This window comes from Petromyzon marinus, unplaced genomic scaffold, assembly GCF_048934315.1.
Source record: "Petromyzon marinus isolate PM22_M1 ecotype Great Lakes invasive population unplaced genomic scaffold, UKy_Petmar_22M1.pri1.0 PM_Scaffold_301, whole genome shotgun sequence".
Lineage (NCBI taxonomy): Eukaryota > Metazoa > Chordata > Hyperoartia > Petromyzontiformes > Petromyzontidae > Petromyzon > Petromyzon marinus.
Genome location: NW_027423282.1, coordinates 71,477 through 93,633, shown reverse-complemented (window position 1 = coordinate 93,633; position 22,157 = coordinate 71,477). Strand labels below are relative to the sequence as shown.

Below are 22,157 nucleotides of genomic sequence, written 5' to 3'. Positions count from 1 at the left end.
TGAGTGAGTGGATGAGTGAGTGAGTGGGTGAGTGAGTGATTGAATGAGTGAGTGAGTAAGTGGATGAGTGAGTGAGTAGGTGAGTGAGTGAGTGGGTGAGTGAGTGAGTGAATGAGTGAGTGAGTGGGTGAGTGAGTGAGTGAGTGGATGAGTGAGTGGGTGAGTGAGTGAGTGGGTGGATGAGTGAGTGAGTGGATGAGTGAGTGGGTGAGTGAGTAAGTGAGTGGATGAGTGAGTGGGTGAGTGAGGGGGTGAGTGAGTGGGTGAGTTTACAATGTCTCCTCGTGTCTCCCTCTCCCTCACACAGACGACTGATAACTAAAAATCATTATCAGACTCAGTTATCAGGAGAGCCGAGGGAGAGGTGGGGCTGAGAGGTTGAGTGGGGGGGGGCTAGCAACACCACGTGGCCTGTGCCAGGCTAGGTGCACGAGACAGACCCAGCAGGTGCCATGGGTTGCACCGCTGTGCCAGGCTAGGTGCACGAGACAGACCCAGCAGGTGCCATGGGTTGCACCGCTGTGCCAGGCTAGGTGCATGAGATCGTGGATAGACCCTAGTGTTGTGATCCCATCGATCTCCATCCAGCAGTAGAGAGTGGGTGAGTGAGTGTATGTCAGTGTGTGTGTCTGTGTGTGTGTGTCTGCGTGTGTCTGTGTGTGTGTCTGTGTGTCTGTGTGTGTGTGTCTGTGTGTGTGTGTCTGCGTGTGTCTGTGTGTGTGTCTGTGTGTCTGTGTGTGTGTCACTGTGTGTGTGTGTGTGTCACTGTGTGTGTGTCACTGTGTGAGTGTGTCACTGTGTGTGTCACTGTGTGTGTGTCACTGTGTGAGTGTGTCACTGTGTGTGTGTCACTGTGTGAGTGTGTCACTGTGTGTGTGTGTCACTGTGTGTGTGTCACTGTGTGTGTGTTACTGTGTGTGTGTCTGTGTGTGTGTGTCTGTGTGTGTGTGTCACTGTGTGTGTCACTGCGTCACTGTGTGTGTCACTGTGTGTGTCACTGTGTGTGTGTGTCACTGTGTGTGTGTGTCACTGTGTGTGTGTCACTGTGTGTGTGTTACTGTGTGTCTCACTGTGTGTGACACTGTGTGTGTGTGTCACTGTGTGTCACTGTGTGTGTGTCACTGTGTGTGTGACACTGTGTGTGTCACTGTGTGTGTGTCACTGTGTGTGTGTCACTGTGTGTGTGACACTGTGTGTCACTGTGTGTGTCACTGTGTGTGTCACTGTGTGGGTGGAGCCTAGGGGGAGGGGTTAGTGACGTCTACTCGCGGTGTCAGGAAGCGCTTCGCGTGAGGCTCTCACTCACTCACTCACACACTCACACACTCACTTACACACTCACATACACATACACACTCACTTACACACTCACACATACACACTCACTCTCTCTACCGGTGAGTCACTCACTCACACTCACTCACATACTCTCACTCACTCTCTACCGGTGAGTCACTCACACTCACCCACTCACACACATACACATACACTCACTCACCCACTCACTCACCCTCACCCACTCACTCTCCCACTCACTCACACACTCACCCACTCACACACTCTCATACTCACTCTCTACCGGTGAGTCACTCACACTCACTCACCCTCACCCTCACCCACTCACTCACCCACTCACCCACACTCGCTCGCTCCCTACCGGTGAGTCACTCACACTCACCCTCACCCACTCGCTCACTCACCCACACACTCACTCACACTCACACACCCACACTCACACACCCACTCACCCTCACTCACTCTCACTCACCCACACTCACTCACACACATACACATACACTCTCTCTCTACCGGTGAGTCACTCACACTCACCCACACACTCACATACACACACTCTCTACGGGTGAGTCACTCACACCCACTCACTCACACACCCACACTCACCCTCACCCACTCACTCACCCACTCACTCACACACCCACACACTCACTCACACACACACTCACTCACTACCGGTGAGTCACTCACACTCACTCACACTCACCCACACACACTCACTCTCTACCGGTGAGTCACTCACACTCACTCACACTCACCCACACACACTCACTCACCCACCCACACTCACTCACCCACACTCACACTCACCTACACTCACTCACACTCACCCACTCACTCACACTCACTCACTCTCTCACCCACTCACCCACACTCACCCTCACTCACTCACTCACCCACTCACTCACTCACCCACTCACTCACTCACCCACCCACTCACTCACCCACTCACTCACCCACTCACCCACTCTCACCCTCACTCACCCTCGCACACACAAAGGCAAAGCTCCCCCGGGTAGCCTCCGACAGGGCCACTATGTGCAGTAGCATCACTGTGACACACACACACACTGTGACACACACACACAGACACACACACAGACACACACACAGACACACACACACACAGAGACACACACACAGAGACACACACAGACACACACAGTTACACACAGACACAGACACACATAGTGACACACACAGTGACACACACACAGACACACAGACACACACAGTGACACACACATACACACACACACAGACACACAGACACACACACAGACACACACAGTGACACACACACAGACACACACACACAGACACACACACACAGACACACACACACTGTCACACACAGACAGACACACACAGACACACACACAGTGACACACACACAGACACACACACACACAGTGACACACACACAGTGACACACACACACACAGAGACACACACAGACACACACACAGACACACACACACAGTGACACACACACTGACACACACACACAGACAAACACACAGACACACACACACAGACACACAGACACACACACAGACACACACAGTGACACACACACAGACACACACACAGACACACACACACAGTGTGACACACACACAGACAGACACACACAGACACACACACAGTGACACACACACAGACACACACACAGTGACACACACACAGTGACACACACACACACACAGACACACACAGACACACACACAGACACACACACAGTGACACACACACTGACACACACACACAGACAAACACACACAGACACACACACAGACACAGACACACACACAGACACACACATAGACACAGACACACACACAGACACAGAAACACACACAGACACACACACAGAGACACACACACAGAGACACACACACAGAGACACACACACACAGTGACACACACATACACACAGACACACACACACAGACCCACACGCACAATTAGACACACACACATAGACACACACAGAGACACACACAGAGACACACACACACAGACACACACACACAGAGACACACACACACAGACACACTCACACACACTCACTCACACAGTTCCCATCAACCGGAGTGACACTGTGTGTGTGTCACTGTGTGTGTCACTGTGTGTGTGTCATTGTGTGTGTGTCATTGTGTGTGTCACTGTGTGTGTCACTGTGTGTGTGTCATTGTGTGTGTGTCACTGTGTGTGTCACTGTGTGTGTCACTGTGTGTGTGTCACTGTGTGTGTGACACTGTGTGTGTCACTGTGTGTGTCACTGTGTGTGTGTCACTGTGTGTGTGTCACTGTGTGTGTCACTGTGTGTGTGTCATTGTGTGTGTCAATGTGTGTGTGTCACTGTGTGTGTGGCACTGTGTGTGTGTCACTGTGTGTGTCACTGTGTGTGTGTCACTGTGTGTGTCATTGTGTGTGTGTCACTGTGTGTGTCACTGTGTGTGTGTCATTGTGTGTGTGTCACTGTGTGTGTGAGGAGCGGTAGTGTAGCGGTTAGCGCGCTGCGCTATGAACCCGGCGACACGGGTTCGATTCTCGCTCACGGCCAACACCAGTGACGATTATCTGAACCGGTCCCGGGCCTCCCCTAGGTCGACTCAGCCTCAAATGAGTACCTGGTGCGGTGTGTAAACATTGCCACTAGGGAGACAAAGGCGGTCGGGCGTGGTGCTGGCCACCCACCCCCTCGTGTACCGTTCCGGCCTTCATAGGTGCTCGCTAACAGCACTTGCCCCTACAGTCTGTTAAGGCTATATGGGGGATCTTTGTGACACTGTGTGTGTCACTGTGTGTGTCACTGTGTGTGTGTCACTGTGTGTGTGACACTGTGTGTGTGACACTGTGTGTGTCACTGTGTGTGTGTCACTGTGTGTGTCAATGTGTGTGTGTGTCAATGTGTGTGTGTGTCAATGTGTGTGTGTGGCACTGTGTGTGTGTGGCACTGTGTGTGTGTGGCACTGTGTGTGTGTGTCACTGTGTGTGTGTCACTGTGTCACTGTGTGTCACTGTGTCACTGTGTGTCACTGTGTCACTGTGTGTCACTGTGTCACTGTGTGTGTCACTGTGTCACTGTGTGTGTCACTGTGTCACTGTGTGTGTCACTGTGTGTGTGTCACTGTGTGTGTCACTGTGTGTGTGTGTCATTGTGTGTGTGTCACTGTGTGTGTCACTGTGTGTGTCACTGTGTCACTGTGTGTGTGTCACTGTGTGTGTGTGTCACTGTGTGTGTCACTGTGTGTGTGTGTCACTGTGTGTGTGTCACTGTGTGTGTCACTGTGTGTGTGTCACTCTGTGTCACTGTGTGTGTGTCACTGTGTGTGTGTCACTGTGTGTGTCACTGTGTGTGTGTCACTGTGTGTGTGTCACTGTGTGTGTGTCACTGTGTGTGTCACTGTGTGTGTCACTGTGTGGGTGTGTGTCACTGTGTGGGTGTGTCACTGTGTGTGTGTCACTGTGTGTGTGTGTCACTGTGTGTGTGTCACTGTGTGTGTGTGTGTCACTGTGTGTGTGTCACTGTGTTTGTGTGTCACTGTGTGTGTGTCACTGTGTGTGTGTCACTGTGTGTGTGTCACTGTGTGTGTGTCACTGTGTGTGTGACACTGTGTGTGTCACTGTGTGTGTGTCATTGTGTGTGTCAATGTGTGTGTGTGGCACTGTGTGTGTGTCACTGTGTGTGTGACACTGTGTGTGTGTCACTGTGTCACTGTGTGTGTCACTGTGTCACTGTGTGTGTCACTGTGTGTGTCACTGTGTGTGTGTCACTGTGTGTGTCACTGTGTGTGTGTCACTGTTTGTGTCACTGTGTGTGTGTCACTGTGTGTGTGTCATTGTGTGTGTGTCACTGTGTGTGTCACTGTGTCACTGTGTGTGTGTTACTGTGTGTGTGTGTCACTGTGTGTGTCACTGTGTGTGTGTGTCACTGTGTGTGTGTGTCACTGTGTGTGTCACTGTGTGTGTGTGTCACTGTGTGTGTGTCACTGTGTGTGTCACTGTGTGTGTGTGTCACTGTGTGTGTCACTGTGTGTGTGTCACTGTGTGTGTCACTGTGTGTGTCACTGTGTGGGTGTGTGTCACTGTGTGGGTGTGTCACTGTGTGTGTGTCACTGTGTGTGTGTGTCACTGTGTGTGTGTCAATGTGTGTGTCACTGTGTGTGTGTGTCACTGTGTGTGTGTGTCACTGTGTGTGTGTGTCACATTGTGTGTGTCACTGTGTGTGTGTCACATTGTGTGTGTGTCACTGTGTGTGTCACTGTGTGTGTGTGTCACATTGTGTGTCACTGTGTGTGTCACTGTGTGTGTCACTGTGTGTGTGTGTCACTCTGTGTATCACTGTGTGTGTCACTGTGTGTGTCACTCTGTGTGTGTCACTCTGTGTGTGTCACAGTGTGTGTGTCACTGTGTGTGTGTCACTGTGTGTGTGTATCACTGTGTTTGTCACTGTGTGTGTCACTGTGTGTGTGTCACTGTGTGTGTGTCACTGTGTGTGTCACTGTGTGTGTGTGTCAAGGTGTGTGTCACTGTGTGTGTGTGTCACTGTGTGTGTGTGTCACTGTGTGTGTGTCACTGTGTGTGTGTCACTGTGTGTGTGTCACTCTGTGTATCACTGTGTGTATCACTGTGTGTGTATCACTGTGTTTGTCACTGTGTGTGTGTCCTTCATAGGCAGCTGTGATACTCGCTACTACCAACGGCACTTGCCCCTACTACAGCCCCTGTTAGAGGCTACCTTGGGGAGCTTTGTCTGTGCAGCGCGCTAACCGCTGCACCACCGCTCCCCCTCGAACTTTAACCCTTGCCCTCTGCCCCCTCCCCGCCTCACCCCTCCACCCCCCCACCCCCTCTCCCCCCCCACCCCCTCCTCCCCCCCACCCCCTCACCCCCTCCCTCCTCCACCCAACCCCTCCCCCCACCCCTCCCCCCACCCCCTCCACCCCCCACCCCTCCCTCCACCCCTCCACCCCCCCATCCCCTCCCACCCTCATCCCTCCCCCCTCCAACCCCCCACCCCCTCCACCCACCCCCTCCCCCCACCCCTCCCCCCAGGGCCCCTCCTGGCGATGATTTCCACGAAGAGGAAATTGACCGAGACTCAAGAAGCAGCACTTGAGAAGGCAACAACAACAACATCAACAACAATAACAACAACAACAACATCATCAACAACATCAACAACAATAACAACATCAACAATAACATCAACAACAATAACAACATCAACAATAACATCATCAACAACAATAACAACAACCTCATCATCATCAACAACAACAATAACAACAACATCATCACAAACAACAACAACATCAACAACAATATCAACAACATCATCAACAACATCATCAACAACATCATCAACAACAACAATAACATCATCATCAACAACATCAATAACAACAACATCAACAATAACAACATCATCAACAACATCAACAACATCAACAATAACATCATCAACATCAACAATAACATCAACAACAATAACAACAACATCATCAACATCAACAACAATAACATCAACAACAATAACAACAACAACAATAACATCAACAACAATAACAACAACCTCATCATCAACAACATCAACAACAATAACATCAACAACAATAACAACAACATCAATAACATCATCAACAACAACATCATCATCATCAAAAACAACAACAACATCATCAACAACAACAACAATAACATCAACAACAACAATAACAACATCAACAACAACATCAACAACATCATCAACAACATCATCATCATCAACAACAACAATAACATCATCATCAACAACATCAATAACAACAACATCAACAACATCAACAACAACATCAACAACATCATCAACATCAACAATAACATCAACAACATCAACAACAACATCATCAACAACATCAACAACATCAACAACAATAACAACAACATCATCAACAACATCAACAACAACATCATCAACAACATCAACAACAACATCATCAACAACATCAACAACAACAACATCAACAACATCAACAACAACATCAACAACAATAACATCAACAACATCAACAACATTATTACAAACATCACCAACAACATCAACAACATCAACAACAACATCAACAACAATAACAACATCAACAACATCATCACAAACATCACCAACAACATCAACAACATCATCATCAACAACAACAATAACAACAACATCAACAACAATAACAACAACATCAACAACAATAACAACAACATCATCAACAACATCAACAACAACATCATCAACAACATCAACAACAACATCATCAACAACAACAACAACATCAACAACATCAACAACAATAACATCAACAACATCAACAACATCAACAACATCATTACAAACATCACCAACAACATCAACAACATCAACAACAACAACATCAACAACAATAACAACATCAACAACATCATCACAAACATCACCAACAACATCAACAACATCAACAACAACAACAATAACAACAACATCAACAACAACAATAACAACAACATCAACAACAACATCATCAACAACAATAACAACAACATCATCATCAACAACATCAACAACAACAACATCAACAACAATAACATCAACAACATCAACAAGATCATCACAAACATCACCAACAACATCAACAACATCATGAACATCATCATCACCATCACCACCATCACTATCATCACCACCATCACCATCATCAACATCATCACCATCATCACCACCATCACCAACATCATCACCATCACCACCATCAACATCATCACCATCATCACCACCATCACCATCACCAGCATCACCATCATCACCATCATCACCACCATCACCATCATCATCACCAACATCATCACCATCACCACCATCACCACCATCATCATCATCACCATCACCATCATCACCACCATCATCATCACCATCATCACCAACATCATCACCATCACCACCATCATCATCACCACCACCATCATCACCATCATCACCACCATCACAATCATCACACACGTACACATACACACGTACACACACATACACACACGTACACGTACACACACGTATACACACACACGTACACACGCACACACACATACACACGTACACACACACACACACGTACACACATACACACGTACACACGTATACACACACACGTATACACAAACACGTATACACACACACACGTACACACACATACACACGTACACACACACACGTACACACAACAAAAACAAAGACAACTGTCCACCCCTCATGGTGGCAGGAGCCAGAGCCGGTCCACAGGAACCCCCTGAATACTGCAGAGATCCAGCAGACGGTACCAGTGCAGCTCCCGACAGAGGAGTTGCAGCCTCTCACGCCACAGCCGGTCCACCGGACCTCCTGAATACCGCAGAGATCCAGCAGACGGTACCGGTCCAGCTCCCGACAGAGGAGTTGCAGCCTCTCACGCCACAGCCGGTCCACAGGAACCCCCTGAATGCCACAGAGATCCAGCAGACGGTACCGGTCCAGCTCCCGACAGAGGAGTTGCAGCCTCTCACACCAGAGCCGGTCCACCGGATCTCCTGAATACCGCAGAGATCCAGCAGACAGTACCGGTCCAGCTCCCGACAGAGGAGTTGCAGCCTCTCACGCCACAGCCGGTCCACAGGAACCCCCTGAATACTACAGAGATCTAGACGGTACCGGTCCAGCTCCCGACAGAGGAGTTGCAGCCTCTCATGCCACAGCCGGTCCACAGGAACCCCCCGAATACCGCAGAGATCCAGCAGACGGTACCGGTCCAGCTCCCGACAGAGGAGTTGGCAGCCTCTCACGCCACAGCCGGTCCACCAGACCTCCTGAATGCCACAGAGATCCAGCAGACGGTTACTGGTCCAGCTCCCGACAGAGGAGTTGGCAGCCTCTCACGCTACAGCCGGTCCACCGGACCTCCTGAATACCACAGAGATCTAGACGGTACCGGTCCAGCTCCCGACAGAGGAGTTGCAGCATCTCATGCCACAGCCGGTCCACAGGAACCCCCCAAATACCGCAGAGATCCAGCAGACGGTACCGGTCCAGCTCCCGACAGAGGAGTGGCAGCCTCTCACACCACAGCCGGTCCACAGGAACCCCCTGAATACTGCAGAGATCACAGCAGACGGTACCGGTCCAGCTCCCGACAGAGGAGTTGGCAGCCTCTCACACCACAGCCGGTCCACAGGAACCCCCTGAATACTGCAGAGATCACAGCAGACGGTACCAGTGCAGCTCCCGACAGAGGAGTGGCAACCTCTCTCGCCAGAGCCGGTTCACAGGAACCCCCTGAATACCGCAGAGATCACAGCAGACGGTACCGGTCCAGCTCCCGACAGAGGAGTTGCAGCCTCTCTCGCCAGAGCCGGTCCACAGGAACCCCCTGAATGCCGCAGATATCACAGCAGATGGTACCGGTCCAGCTGCCGACAGAGGAGTTGGCAGCCTCTCTCGCCAGAGCCGGTCTACAGGAACCCCCTGAATACCGCAGAGATCACAGCAGACGGTACCGGTCCAGCTCCCGACAGAGAAGTTGCAGCCTCTCTCGCCAGAGCCGGTCCACAGGAACCCCCTGAATACCGCAGAGATCCAGCAGACGGTACCGGTCCAGCTCCCGACAGAGGAGTTGCAGCCTCTCTTGCCAGAGCCGGTCCACAGGAACCCCCTGAATACCGCAGAGATCACAGCAGACGGTACTGGTCCAGCTCCCGACAGAGGTGTTGCAGCCTCTCATGCCACAGCCGGTCCACAGGAACCCCCTGAATACCGCAGAGATCCAGACGGTACCGGTCCAGCTCCCGACAGGAGTTGCAGCCTCTCTCACCACAGCCGGTCCACAGGAACCTCCTGAATACCGCAGAGATCCAGACGGTACCGGTCCAGCGCCCGACAGAGGAGTTGCAGCTTCTCTCGCAAGAGCCGGTCCACAGGAACCTCCTGAATACCGCAGAGATCACAGCAGACGGTACCGGTCCAGCTCCCGACAGAGGAGTTGGCAGCCTCTCTCGCCAGAGCCGGTCCACAGGAACCTCCTGAATACCGCAGAGATCACAGCAGACGGTACCGGTCCAGCTCCCGACAGAGGAGTTGCAGCCTCTCTCACCTCCGCCGCGGCCGCTCGCGTTTGTCTCTTTTGAGTGGCTGTCACCGTGGTCGCGTGGAATTCCCCCCCCCCCCCCCCGGGATCCCCTACCGGTTTAAGCCGCTGAGCACGTAGAATGCACGTGGGGGCGTCGAGAGGACTTGCCCGGGGCGAAGTCGCTGCGTTTGAGCCGCTGACATTCGCGATGGGGCAGGTCAGGCATTATAAACAAAGTTCAGCGAAGTCTTTGTGTCTCTGTGTGTCTCTGTGTGTCTCTGTGGGTCTCTGTGTGTCTCTGTGTGTCTCTGTGGGTCTCTGTGGGTCTTTGTGGGTCTCTGTGTGTCTCTGTGGGTCTCTGTGGGTCTCTGTGTGTCTCTGTGTGTCTCTGTGGGTCTCTGTGTGTCTCTGTGTGCCTCTGTGTGCCTCTGTGGGTCTCTGTGTGTCTCTGTGTGTCTCTGTGGGTCTCTGTGTGTCTCTGTGTGTCTCTGTGGGTCTCTGTGTGTCTCTGTGTGTCTCTGTGTGTCTCTGTGTGTCTCTGTGGGTCTCTGTGTGTCTCTGTGGGTCTCTGTGTGTCTCTGTGGGTCTCTGTGGGTCTGTGTGGGTATCTGTGGGTCTCTGTGTGTCTCTGTGGGTCTCTGTGGGTCTCTGTGTGTCTCTGTGTGTCTCTGTGGGTCTCTGTGTGTCTCTGTGTGTCTCTGTGTGTCTCTGTGTGTCTCTGTGGGTCTCTGTGTGTCTCTGTGGGTCTCTGTGTGTCTCTGTGGGTCTCTGTGGGTCTGTGTGGGTATCTGTGGGTCTCTGTGTGTCTCTGTGGGTCTCTGTGGGTCTCTATGGGTCTCTGTTTGTCTCTGTGTGTCTCTGTGTGTCTCTGTGTGTCTCGATGGGTCTCTATGTGTCTCTATGTGTCTCTGTGGGTCTCTGTGTGTCTCTGTGGGTCTCTGTGTGTCTCTGTGTGTCTCTGTGGGTCTCTGTGTGTCTCTGTGTGTCTCTATGTGTCTCTGTGGGTCTCTGTGTGTCTCTGTGTGCCTGTGTGTCTCTGTGGGTCTCTGTGTGTCTCTGTGGGTCTATGTGTGTCTCTGTGTGTCTCTGTGGGTCTCTGTGTGTCTCTGTGTGTCTCTGTGTGCCTCTGTGGGTCTCTGTGGGTCTCTTTGGGTCTCTGTGGGTCTCTGTGTGTCTCTGTGTGCCTCTGTGTGTCTCTGTGTGTCTCTGTGGGTCTCTGTGGGTCTCTGTGTGTCTCTGTGAGTCTCTATGTGTCTCGGTGTGTCTCTGTGGGTCTCTATGTGTCTCTGTGTGTCTCTGTGTGTCTCTGTGGGTCTCTATGTGGCTCTATGAGTCTCTATATCTCTACAGGTCTCTGTATCTCTATGAGTCTCTATGTATCTCTATGAGTCTCTATGGGTCTCTATGTGTCTCTATGTGTCTCTACAGGTCTCTATGTGTCTCTATGGGTCTCTGTGTGTCTCTGTGTGTCTCTGTGTGCCTCTGTGTGCCTCTGTGTGTCTCTGTGTATCTCTGTGGGTCTCTGTGTATCTCTGTGGGTCTCTGTGTGTCTCTGTGTGTCGCTATGTGTCTCTGTGGGTCTCTGTGGGTCTCTGTGTGTCTCTGTGGGCCTCTATGTGGCTCTATGAGTCTCTATATCTCTACAGGTCTCTGTATCTCTATGAGTCTCTATGTATCTCTATGAGTCTCTATGGGTCTCTATGTGTCTCTATGTGTCTATACAGGTCTCTATGTGTCTCTATGGGTCTCTGTGTGTCTCTGTGTGTCTCTGTGGGTCTCTATGTATCTCTGTGGGTCTCTGTGTGTCTCTGTGAGTCTCTATGTGTCTCGGTGTGTCTCTGTGGGTCTCTATGTGTCTCTGTGTGTCTCTGCGTGTCTCTGTGGGTCTCTATGTGTCTCTGTGTGTCTCTGTGTGTCTCTGTGGGTCTCTGTGGGTCTTTATGTGTCTCTGTGGGTCTCTGTGTGTCTCTGTGTGTCTCGATGGGTCTCTGTGTGTCTCTGTGTGTCTCTGTGGGTCTCTGTGTGTCTCTGTGGGTCTCTGTGTGTCTCTGTGTGTCTCTGTGGGTCTTTATGTGTCTCTGTGGGTCTCTGTGTGTCTCTGTGGGTCTCTATGGGTCTCTGTGGGTCTCTATGTGTCTCTGTGTGTCTCTGTGTGTCTCTGTGTGACTCTATGTGTCTCTGTGGGTATTTATGTGTCTCTGTGGGTCTCTATGTGTCTCTATGTGTCTCTGTGGGTCTCTGTGTATCTCTTTGGGTCTCTGTGGGTCTGTATGTGTCTCTGTGGGTCTCTGTGTGTCTCTGTGGGTCTCTGTGGGTCTCTATGTGTCTCTGTGGGTCTCTGTGGGTCTCTGTATCTCTATGAGTCTCTATGTATCTCTATGAGTCTCTATGGTTCTCTATGTGTCTCTATGTGTCTCTGTGGGTCTCTGTGTATCTCTGTGGGTCTCTGTGGGTCTTTATGTGTCTCTGTGGGTCTCTGTGTGTCTCTGTGTGTCTCTGTGGGTCTTTGTGGGTCTCTGTGTGTCTCTGTAGGTCTCTGTGGGTCTCTGTATCTCTATGAGTCTCTATGTATCTCTATGAGTCTCTGTGGGTCTCTATGTGCCTCTATGGGTCTCTATGTGTCTCTATGTGTCTCTGTGGGTCTCTATGGGTCTCTATGGGTCTCTGTTGGTCTCTATGTGTCTCTGTGTGTCTCTATGTGTCTCTATGGGTCTCTATGTGTCTCTGTGGGTCTCTATGTGTCTCTATGGGTCTCTATGTGTCTCTATGGGTCTCTATGTGTCTCTGTGTGTCTCTATGTGTCTCTATGGGTCTCTATGTATCTCTGTGTGTCTCTGTGTGTCTGTGTGTGTCTCTCTGTGGGGAGCGATAGTGTAGCGGTTAGCGCTACGCTGCGCTATGAACCTGGCGACCCGGGTTCGATTCCCGCTCACGGCCAACACCAGTGACGATTATCTGAACCGGTCCCGGGCCTCCCCTAGGTCGACTCAGCCTCAAATGAGTACCTGGTGCGGTGTGTAAACATCGCCACTAGGGAGACAAAGGCGGTCGGGCGTGGTGCTGGCCACCCACCCCCTCGTGTACCGTTCCGGCCTTCATAGGTGCTCGCTAACAGCACTTGCCCCTACAGTCTGTTAAGGCTATATGGGGGATCTTTGTCTTTGTATGTGTCTCTGTGGGTCTCTATGTGTCTCTATGGGTCTCTGTGGGTCTCTGTGGGTCTCTATGTGTCTCTATGTATCTCTATGTATCTCTGTGGGTCTCTATGTATATCTATGTTTCTCTGTGGGTCTCTGTGTGTCTCTATGTGTCTCTATGTGTCTCTGTGTGTCTCTATGTGTCTCTGTGTGTCTCTATGTGTCTCTGTGTGTCTCTATGTATCTCTATGTATCTCTATGTGTCTCTGTGTATTTCTATGTGTCTCTGTGTGTCTCTATGTGTCTCTATGTGTCTCTGTGTGTCTCTATGTATCTCTGTGTGTCTCTATGTGTCTCTGTGTGTCTCTATGTGTCTCTGTGTGTCTATGTATCTCTGTGGGTCTCTATGTATCTCTATGGGTCTCTATGTATCTCTATGGGTCTCTATGTATCTCTGTGGGTCTCTATGGGTCTCTGTGTATCTCTATGTGTCTCTATGTATCTCTATGGGTCTCTATCTCTATGTGTCTCTATGGGTCTCTGTGTATCTCTGTGTGTCTCTATGTATCTCTATGGGCCTCTATGTATCTCTATGTGTCTCTATGTATCTCTGTGTATCTCTATGTGTCTCTATGTGTCTCTGTGTGTCTCTATGTGTCTCTGTGGGTCTCTGTGTGTGTCTATGTATCTCTGTGGGTCTCTATGGGTCTCTATGTATCTCTATGGGTCTCTATGTATCTCTATGGGTCTCTATGGGTCTCTATGTATGTCTATGTGTCTCTATGTATCTCTATGTATCTCTATGTATCTCTATGGGTCTCTGTGTATCTCTGTGTATCTCTATGTATCTCTATGTGTCTCTATGGGTCTCTGTGTATCTCTATGTGTCTCTATGTATCTCTATGGGTCTCTATGTATCTCTGTGTGTCTCTATGTGTCTCTATGTATCTTTATGTATCTCTATGTATGTCTCTGTGTCTCTATGGGTCTCTATGTATCTCTATGTGTCTCTATGGGTCTCTGTGTATCTCTATGTGTCTCTATGTATCTCTATGGGTCTCTATGTATCTCTGTGTGTCTCTATGTGTCTCTATGTATCTTTATGTATCTCTATGTATGTCTCTGTGTCTCTATGGGTCTCTATGTATCTCTATGTGTCTCTATGGGTCTCTGTGTATCTCTATGTGTCTCTATGTGTCTCAATGTGTCTCTGTGTATCTCTATGTGTCTCTATGTATCTCTATGTGTCTCTAATCCGCCGTGTGGACTAGCAGGCACATATTTGAAATGGTTTTGCGTGGTTTCGCGTTCAATTAAAAACTGTTTTTTTTTAAAGACCCAGCCAGAGAATGGCTTTGAAAAGCTTCGAGTTCAGCCCGGAGCCAGAAGTCTTGTTGACGCCTAGCGGTACGAGGTGGGACCACCAGGGCATCCTTCCAATCCTGCGGAACCCGTCCAGTGGCCCAGACTGTTGTTGCGATGTCACGTAGGGCAGTCTGTGCACAAACGCCGCCCTCCCTCGGCATTTTCACTTGGGGAGATCGTCTCTGCCCGCTGCCTTTCCTGGTCTCAGAGACTCCGGATCGCCCCTCAGTACTTCCTCAAGGCCCTTAATGATCGTGAGCAGAGGGTCGGGGTCTCCACAAGCACGAAGAACGACCCAGAGCCCGGGCCTACTGGATGGTATCATAGGCCTTGACCAGGTCAATAAAGCAGAGACGTAGGTCTTGCTGGAATTCCCTACACCTCTGCTGTAGCAGACGGACAGAAAATATGGCATCCGTGCAGGACCGCTCTTTCCTGAAACCGCATTGGGGCTCCGCAAGCCTCTCCTCAGCGTGCCTGGCGAGGCGATGTTGAATAATCCTTGCCAGGACCTTTCCCGGCACACTGAGGAGTGAGATGCCCCTGTAGTTGTTACAGTCTGTGCGGTCCCCCTTCTTAAAGAGGGCGACCACCAGGGCATCCTTCCAATCCTGCGGAACCCGTCCAGTGGTCCAGACTGTTGTTATGATGTCATATAGGGCAGTCTGTGCACAAACGCCACCCTCCCTCAGCATTTCGCTTGGGAGATCATCTCTGCCCGCTGCCTTTCCTGGTCACAGACTCCGGATCGCCTTCAGTACTTCCTCAACAGATGGCACCTCAGCCAGCCACTCACAGGGGGTGACTTCTTCCAATATTTGAGGCACCGCAGCCTCAGCAGGGTCATCCCCACTTTGTGCCACGATGTTTTCCTGGCTGAGGGATTTTCCCTCCCCCAGGACCTCACAGAAATGCTGAGCAAATCTGCGAACCTGTTCCTGGGGGTCGGAGATTGGATCACCGTTTTTTTTTCCCCAGGTTACACAGTCACAGACACACACAGACACACACACACACAGACGCACACAGACACATTCACACACACAGACACAAACAGACACAAACAGACACACACAGACACAAACAGACACAAACAGACACACACAGACACACACACACAGACACACACGCACACACACACTCACCATGAAAACCATCACCACCACCACACCCACTGACATCATCAGTCTGAACACAATCATTATCACCAGCACCACGCCTCCACATAGTAAATCATTAGCGCCATCATCATCACCATCAGCATCATCATCATCACCATCATCATCATCACCATCATCATCATCACTACCACCTGTCTGTGTCTATATATCTGTGTGTGTGTCTGTGTGTGTGTGTCTGTGTGTGTGTCTATATCTGTGTGTGTCTGTGTGTGTCTGTGTGTGTGTCTGTGTGTGACTGTGTGTGTGTGTCTATATCTGTGTGTGTCTGTGTGTGTCTGTGTGTGACTGTGTGTGTGTGTCTGTGTGTGTGTGTCTGTGTGTGTGTCTGTGTGTGTGTGTCACTGTGTGTGTGTCTGTGTGTGTCTGTGTGTGTGTCTGTGTGTCTGTGTGTGTGTGTTTGTGTGTGTGTCTGTGTGTGTGTGTGTCTGTGTGTCGTCTGTGTGTGTGTCTGTGTGTCTGTGTGTGTGTGTCTGTGTGTGTGTGTCTGTGTGTGTGTCTGTGTGTGTCTGTGTGTGTCTGTATGTGTGTCTGTGTGTGTGTCTGTGTGTGTGTCTGTGTGTGTGTCTGTGTGTGTGTGTGTCTGTGTGTATGTCTGTGTGTGTGTGTGTGTGTCTGTGTGTGTGTCTGTGTCTGTGTGTGTCTGTGTGTAGTTCCGTGAGGCTGTACTGGACGTGTCACCATGGTTACCGTACAGCGATGATCATTACCTCCTCAAGTGGCTCAGAGGTGAGGAGATTCACACCACTCCTCACCACTCCTCACCATCTCCTCACCACTCCTCACCACTCCTCACCACTCCTCACCACTCCTCACCACTCCTCACCACTCCTCCTCACCACTCCTCACCACTCCTCACCACTCCTCACCACACCACTCCTCACCATCCTCACCACTCCTCACCACTCCTCACCACTCCTCACCACCACCTCACCACTCCTCACCACTCCTCACCACCTCCTCACCACTCCTCACCACTGCTCACCACCACCTCCTCACCACTCATTCACCACTCCTCACCACTCCTCACCACCACCTCACCACTCCTCACCATCTCCTCACCACCACCACCTCACCACTCCTCACCACTCCTCACCACCTCTTCACCACCTGCTCACCACTCCTCACCACCACCTTCTCACCACCTCCTCACCACTCCTCACCACCTCCTCACCACTCCTCACCACTCCTCACCACTCCTCACCACCTCCTCACCACTCCTCACCACTCCTCACCACTCCTCACCACCACCTTCTCACCACCTCCTCACCACTCCTCACCATCTCCTCACCACCTCCTCATCACTCCTCACCACCACCTCACCATCTACTACACCAACCTCCTCACCACTCCTCACCACCACCTCACCACCTCCTCACCACCACCTCCTCCACTCCTCACCACTCCTCACCACTCCTCACCACGTGTGCTGTTTATTTTTTGCAGCCAGGAAATTCAACGTAAAAGATGCTGAGATGATGATTCGAAAGGTGAGAAACACCGCTCACTCACCACTCCTCACCACTCCTCCACCACTCCTCACCACTCCTCACTCACTCACCAATCACCCACTCAGTCGCTCACTCACCACTCCTCACCACTCACTCACTCACCACTCCTCACCACTCCTCACCACTCCTCACCACTCCTCACCACTCACTCACCACTCACCAATCACCCACTCAGTCGCTCACTCACCCACTCACTCACCACTCCTCACTCACCAATCACCCACTCAGTCGCTCACTCACCCACTCACTCACCACTACTCACTCACCCACTCACTCACCACTCACCCACTCACTCACCACTCCTCACCACTCCTCACCACTCCTCACCACTCCTCACTCACTCACCAATCACCCACTCACTCACCACTCACTCACCACTCCTCACTCACTCACCAATCACCCACTCAGTCGCTCACTCACCCACTCACTCACCACTCCTCACCACTCCTCACCACTCACTCATTCACCACTCACTCACTCACTCACCCACTCACCCACTCACTCACCACTCATTCACTCACTCACCACTCCTCACCACTCCTCACCACTCCTCACCACTCACTCACCCACTCACTCACTCACACACTCACTCACCACTCCTCACCACTCACTCACCACTCCTCACCACTCCTCACCACTCCTCACCACTCACCCACTCACCACTTACTCACTCACCACTCACCCACTCAGTCGCTCACTCACTCACCACTCACTCACCACTCACTCACTCACTCACCACTCACTCACCACTCACTCACTCACTCACCACTCACTCACCACTCCTCACCACTCCTCACCACTCACTCACCCACTCACCACTCACTCACCACTCACTCACTCAGTCACTCACCACTCACTCACCACTCCTCACCACTCCTCACCACTCACTCACTCACCACTCCTCACCACTCCTCACCACTCACTCACTCACTCACCACTCCTCACCACTCCTCACCACTCACCCACTCACCACTTACTCACTCACCACTTACTCACTCACCACTCACCCACTCAGTCGCTCACTCACTCACCACTCACTCACCACTCACTCACTCACTCACCACTCACTCACCACTCACTCACTCACTCACCACTCACTCACCACTCCTCACCACTCCTCACCACTCACTCACCCACTCACCACTCACTCACCACTCACTCACTCAGTCACTCACCACTCACTCACCACTCCTCACCACTCCTCACCACTCACTCACTCACCACTCCTCACCACTCCTCACCACTCACTCACTCACCACCCACTCACTCACCCACTCAATCACTCACTCACCACTCACTCACGCACTCACTCACTCACCCACTCACTCACCCACTACCACTCACCCACTCATTCACCCACTCACTCACTCACCACTATTCACCACTCCTCACCACCACTACTACTGCTACTCACCACTCAGATACTCACCACTCAGATACTCACCACTCACCACCACTACTCACCACCACTACTACTACTACTCACTCACCACTAGTCACCACTACTCACCACTACTCACCACCACTTCTCACCACTATTCACCACCACTACTCACCACTCAGATACTCACCACTCACCACCACTACTCACCACCACTACTACTACTCACTCACCACTACTCACCACTACTCACCGCTCCTCACCACTCCTCACCACTACTCAACACTGCTCACCACCACTACTCACCACTATTCACCACTACTCACCACTATTCACCACCACTACTCACCACTACTCACCACTACTCACCACTATTCACCACTCAGATACTCACCACTCAGATACTCACCACTCACCAACACTACTCACCACCACTACTACTACTACTAACTCGCCACTAGTCACCACTACTCACCACTACTCACCACTACTCACCACTACTCACTACTACTCACCACTACTCACTACTACTCACCACTACTCACTACTACTCACCACTACTCACCACTACTCACTGCTACTCACCACTACTCACTGCTACTCACCACTACTCACTACTACTCACCACTACTCACTACTACTCACCACTACTCAGTACTACTCACCACTACTCACTACTACTCACCACTACTCACCACTACTCACTACTACTCACCACTACTCACTCACCACTACTCACCACTACTCACCACTACTCACTACTACTCACCACTACTCACCACTACTCACTACTACTCACCACTACTCAGTACTACTCACCACTACTCACCACTACTCACTACTACTCACCACTACTCACTACTACTCACCACTACTCACCACTACTCACCACTACTCACCACTACTCACCACTACTCACCACCACTACTCACCACCACTACTCACCACTACTCACCACCACTACTCACCACCACTACTCACCACTAATCACCACCACTACTCACCACTACTCACCACTACTCACCACTACTCACTACTACTCACCACTACTCAACACTACTCACTACTACTCACCACTACTCACTACTACTCACCACTACTCACTACTACTCACCACTACTCACCACTACTCACCACTACTCACCACCACTACTCACCACCACTACTCACCACTACTCACTACCACTATTCACCACCACTACTCACCACTACTCACCACTACTCACCACTACTCACCACCACTATTCACCACTACTCACCACCACTACTCACCACTACTCACCACTACTCACCACCACTACTCACCACTACTCACCACCACTACTCACCACTATTCACCACTACTACTCACCACTACTCACCACTACGCACCACTACTCACCACCACTACTACTCACCACTACTCACCACCACTACTCACCACTACTCACCACCACTACTCACCACTACTCACCACCACTACTCACCACCACTACTCACCACTACTCACCAGTACTTACCACCACTACTCACCACTGCTCACCACTACTCAACACTGCTCACCACTACTCACCACTATTCACCACCACTACTCACCACTGCTCACCACTACTCACCACTATTCACCACCACTACTCACCACTGCTCACCACTACTCACCACTGCTCACCACTACTCACCACTCACCAACTGATTTCCTCACCATCAATCTTCACCACCACCACTCCTCACCACCACCAGTGACTGAGTGAGTGAGTGGGTGAGTGAGTGGGTGGATGAGTGAGTTGAGTGGGGTGAGTGAGTGAGTGGGTGAGTGAGTGAGTGAGTAAGTGAGTGAGTGGGTGAGTGAGTGAGTGGGTGAGTGAGTGAGTGAGTGGATGAGTAAGTGAGTGAGTGGGTGAGTGAGTGGGTGAGTGAGTGAGTGAGTGGATGAGTGAGTGAGTGGGTGAGTGAGTGAGTGGGTGAGTGAGTGAGTGGATGAGTGAGTGAGTGGGTGAGTGAGTGAGTGGGTGGGTGAGTGAGTGAGTGGGTGAGTGAGTGAGTGGATGAGTGGGTGAGTGAGTGGGTGAGTGAGTGGGTGGATGAGTGAGTGAATGGGTGAGTGAGTGAGTGGGTGAGTGAGTGAGTGAGTAAGTGAGTGAGTGGGTGAGTGAGTGAGTGAGTGGGTGAGTGAGTGGGTGAGTGAGTGAGTGGATGAGTGAGTGAGTGAGTGGGTGAGTGAGTGGGTGAGTGAGTGAGTGGATGAGTGAGTGAGTGAGTGGTGAGTGAGTGAGTGAGTGAGTGAGTGAGTGAGTGGATGAGTGAGTGAGTGAGTGAGTGAGTGAGTGGGTGAGTGAGTGAGTGAGTGGATGTGAGTGAGTGGGTGAGTGAGTGAGTGGGGGTGAGTGAGTGAGTGAGTGAGTGAGTGAGTGAGTGGGTGAGTGAGTGAGTGGATGAGTGAGTGAGTGGGTGAGTGAGTGAGTGGGTGAGTGAGTGAGTGTGAGTGGTGAGTGAGTGGGTGAGTGAGTGAGTGAGTGGGTGAGTGAGTGAGTGAGTGTGCTTCTGTCTATCTATCTATCTATCCTCTATCTATCTATCTATCTAACAATCTATCTATCTATTTATCTATCTATTTATCTCTCAATTATCTAACCATCTATCTTAAATCTATTTATCTATTTATCTATCTATCTATTATCTATCTATTTATCTAACCATCTATCTATCTATTTACTATCTATTATTATCTATGATTTATCTATTCATCTATCTATCTATCTATTTATCTATCTATCCATCTATTTATCTATCTATCTATTTATCTCTCTATTTATCTATCTATCTATCTATTGTATCTATCAATCTCTCTATCTATCAATCTATCTATTTATCCACTCTCTATTTATCTATCTATCTATTTATCTATCTATCTATTTTTATCTATCTATCTATCTATTACCTATTTATCTATCTATTATCTATCTATCTATTTATCTATCTATCTATTATCTTCTATTCTATTTATCTATCTATCTATCTATCCATCTATCTATCTATTTATCTATCTATCTATTCTTCTATCTATCTATCTATTTATCTATCTAGTCTATTTATCTATCTATCTTCATCTATCTATCTATCTAGACCCATCTATCTATCTATTTATCTATCTATCTATTATCTGATCTATCTATTTATCTATCTATATTATCTATCATTTCTATTCT

At 50.2% G+C, this 22,157-nt stretch overlaps 1 protein-coding gene and 1 long non-coding RNA gene across 3 annotated transcripts in view; one reads left to right on the top strand and one right to left on the bottom strand.

Annotated features, from left to right (window-relative positions):
* The first annotated feature begins 1,285 nt into the window (after nucleotides 1–1,285).
* LOC142923145 (uncharacterized) lies at nucleotides 1,286–17,597 on the top strand. 2 transcript variants are annotated; one of them, XR_012940552.1, is made up of 4 exons: nucleotides 1,286–1,397; nucleotides 6,361–6,428; nucleotides 16,734–16,809; nucleotides 17,527–17,597. It is a non-coding gene; the product is annotated as an uncharacterized LOC142923145 (long non-coding RNA). The 2 variants fall into 2 exon arrangements; XR_012940553.1 differs by having other exon boundaries at nucleotides 1,294–1,447.
* Nucleotides 17,598–22,144: 4,547 nt separating this feature from the next.
* The window catches only part of LOC142923144 (SEC14-like protein 2), a 23,004-nt gene continuing 22,991 nt past the window's right edge, over nucleotides 22,145–22,157 (bottom strand). Inside the window, exon 7 of the mRNA XM_076064077.1 lies at nucleotides 22,145–22,150. Coding sequence (XP_075920192.1) covers nucleotides 22,145–22,150 — 6 coding nt within the window. The remainder of the gene's footprint in view (nucleotides 22,151–22,157) is intronic.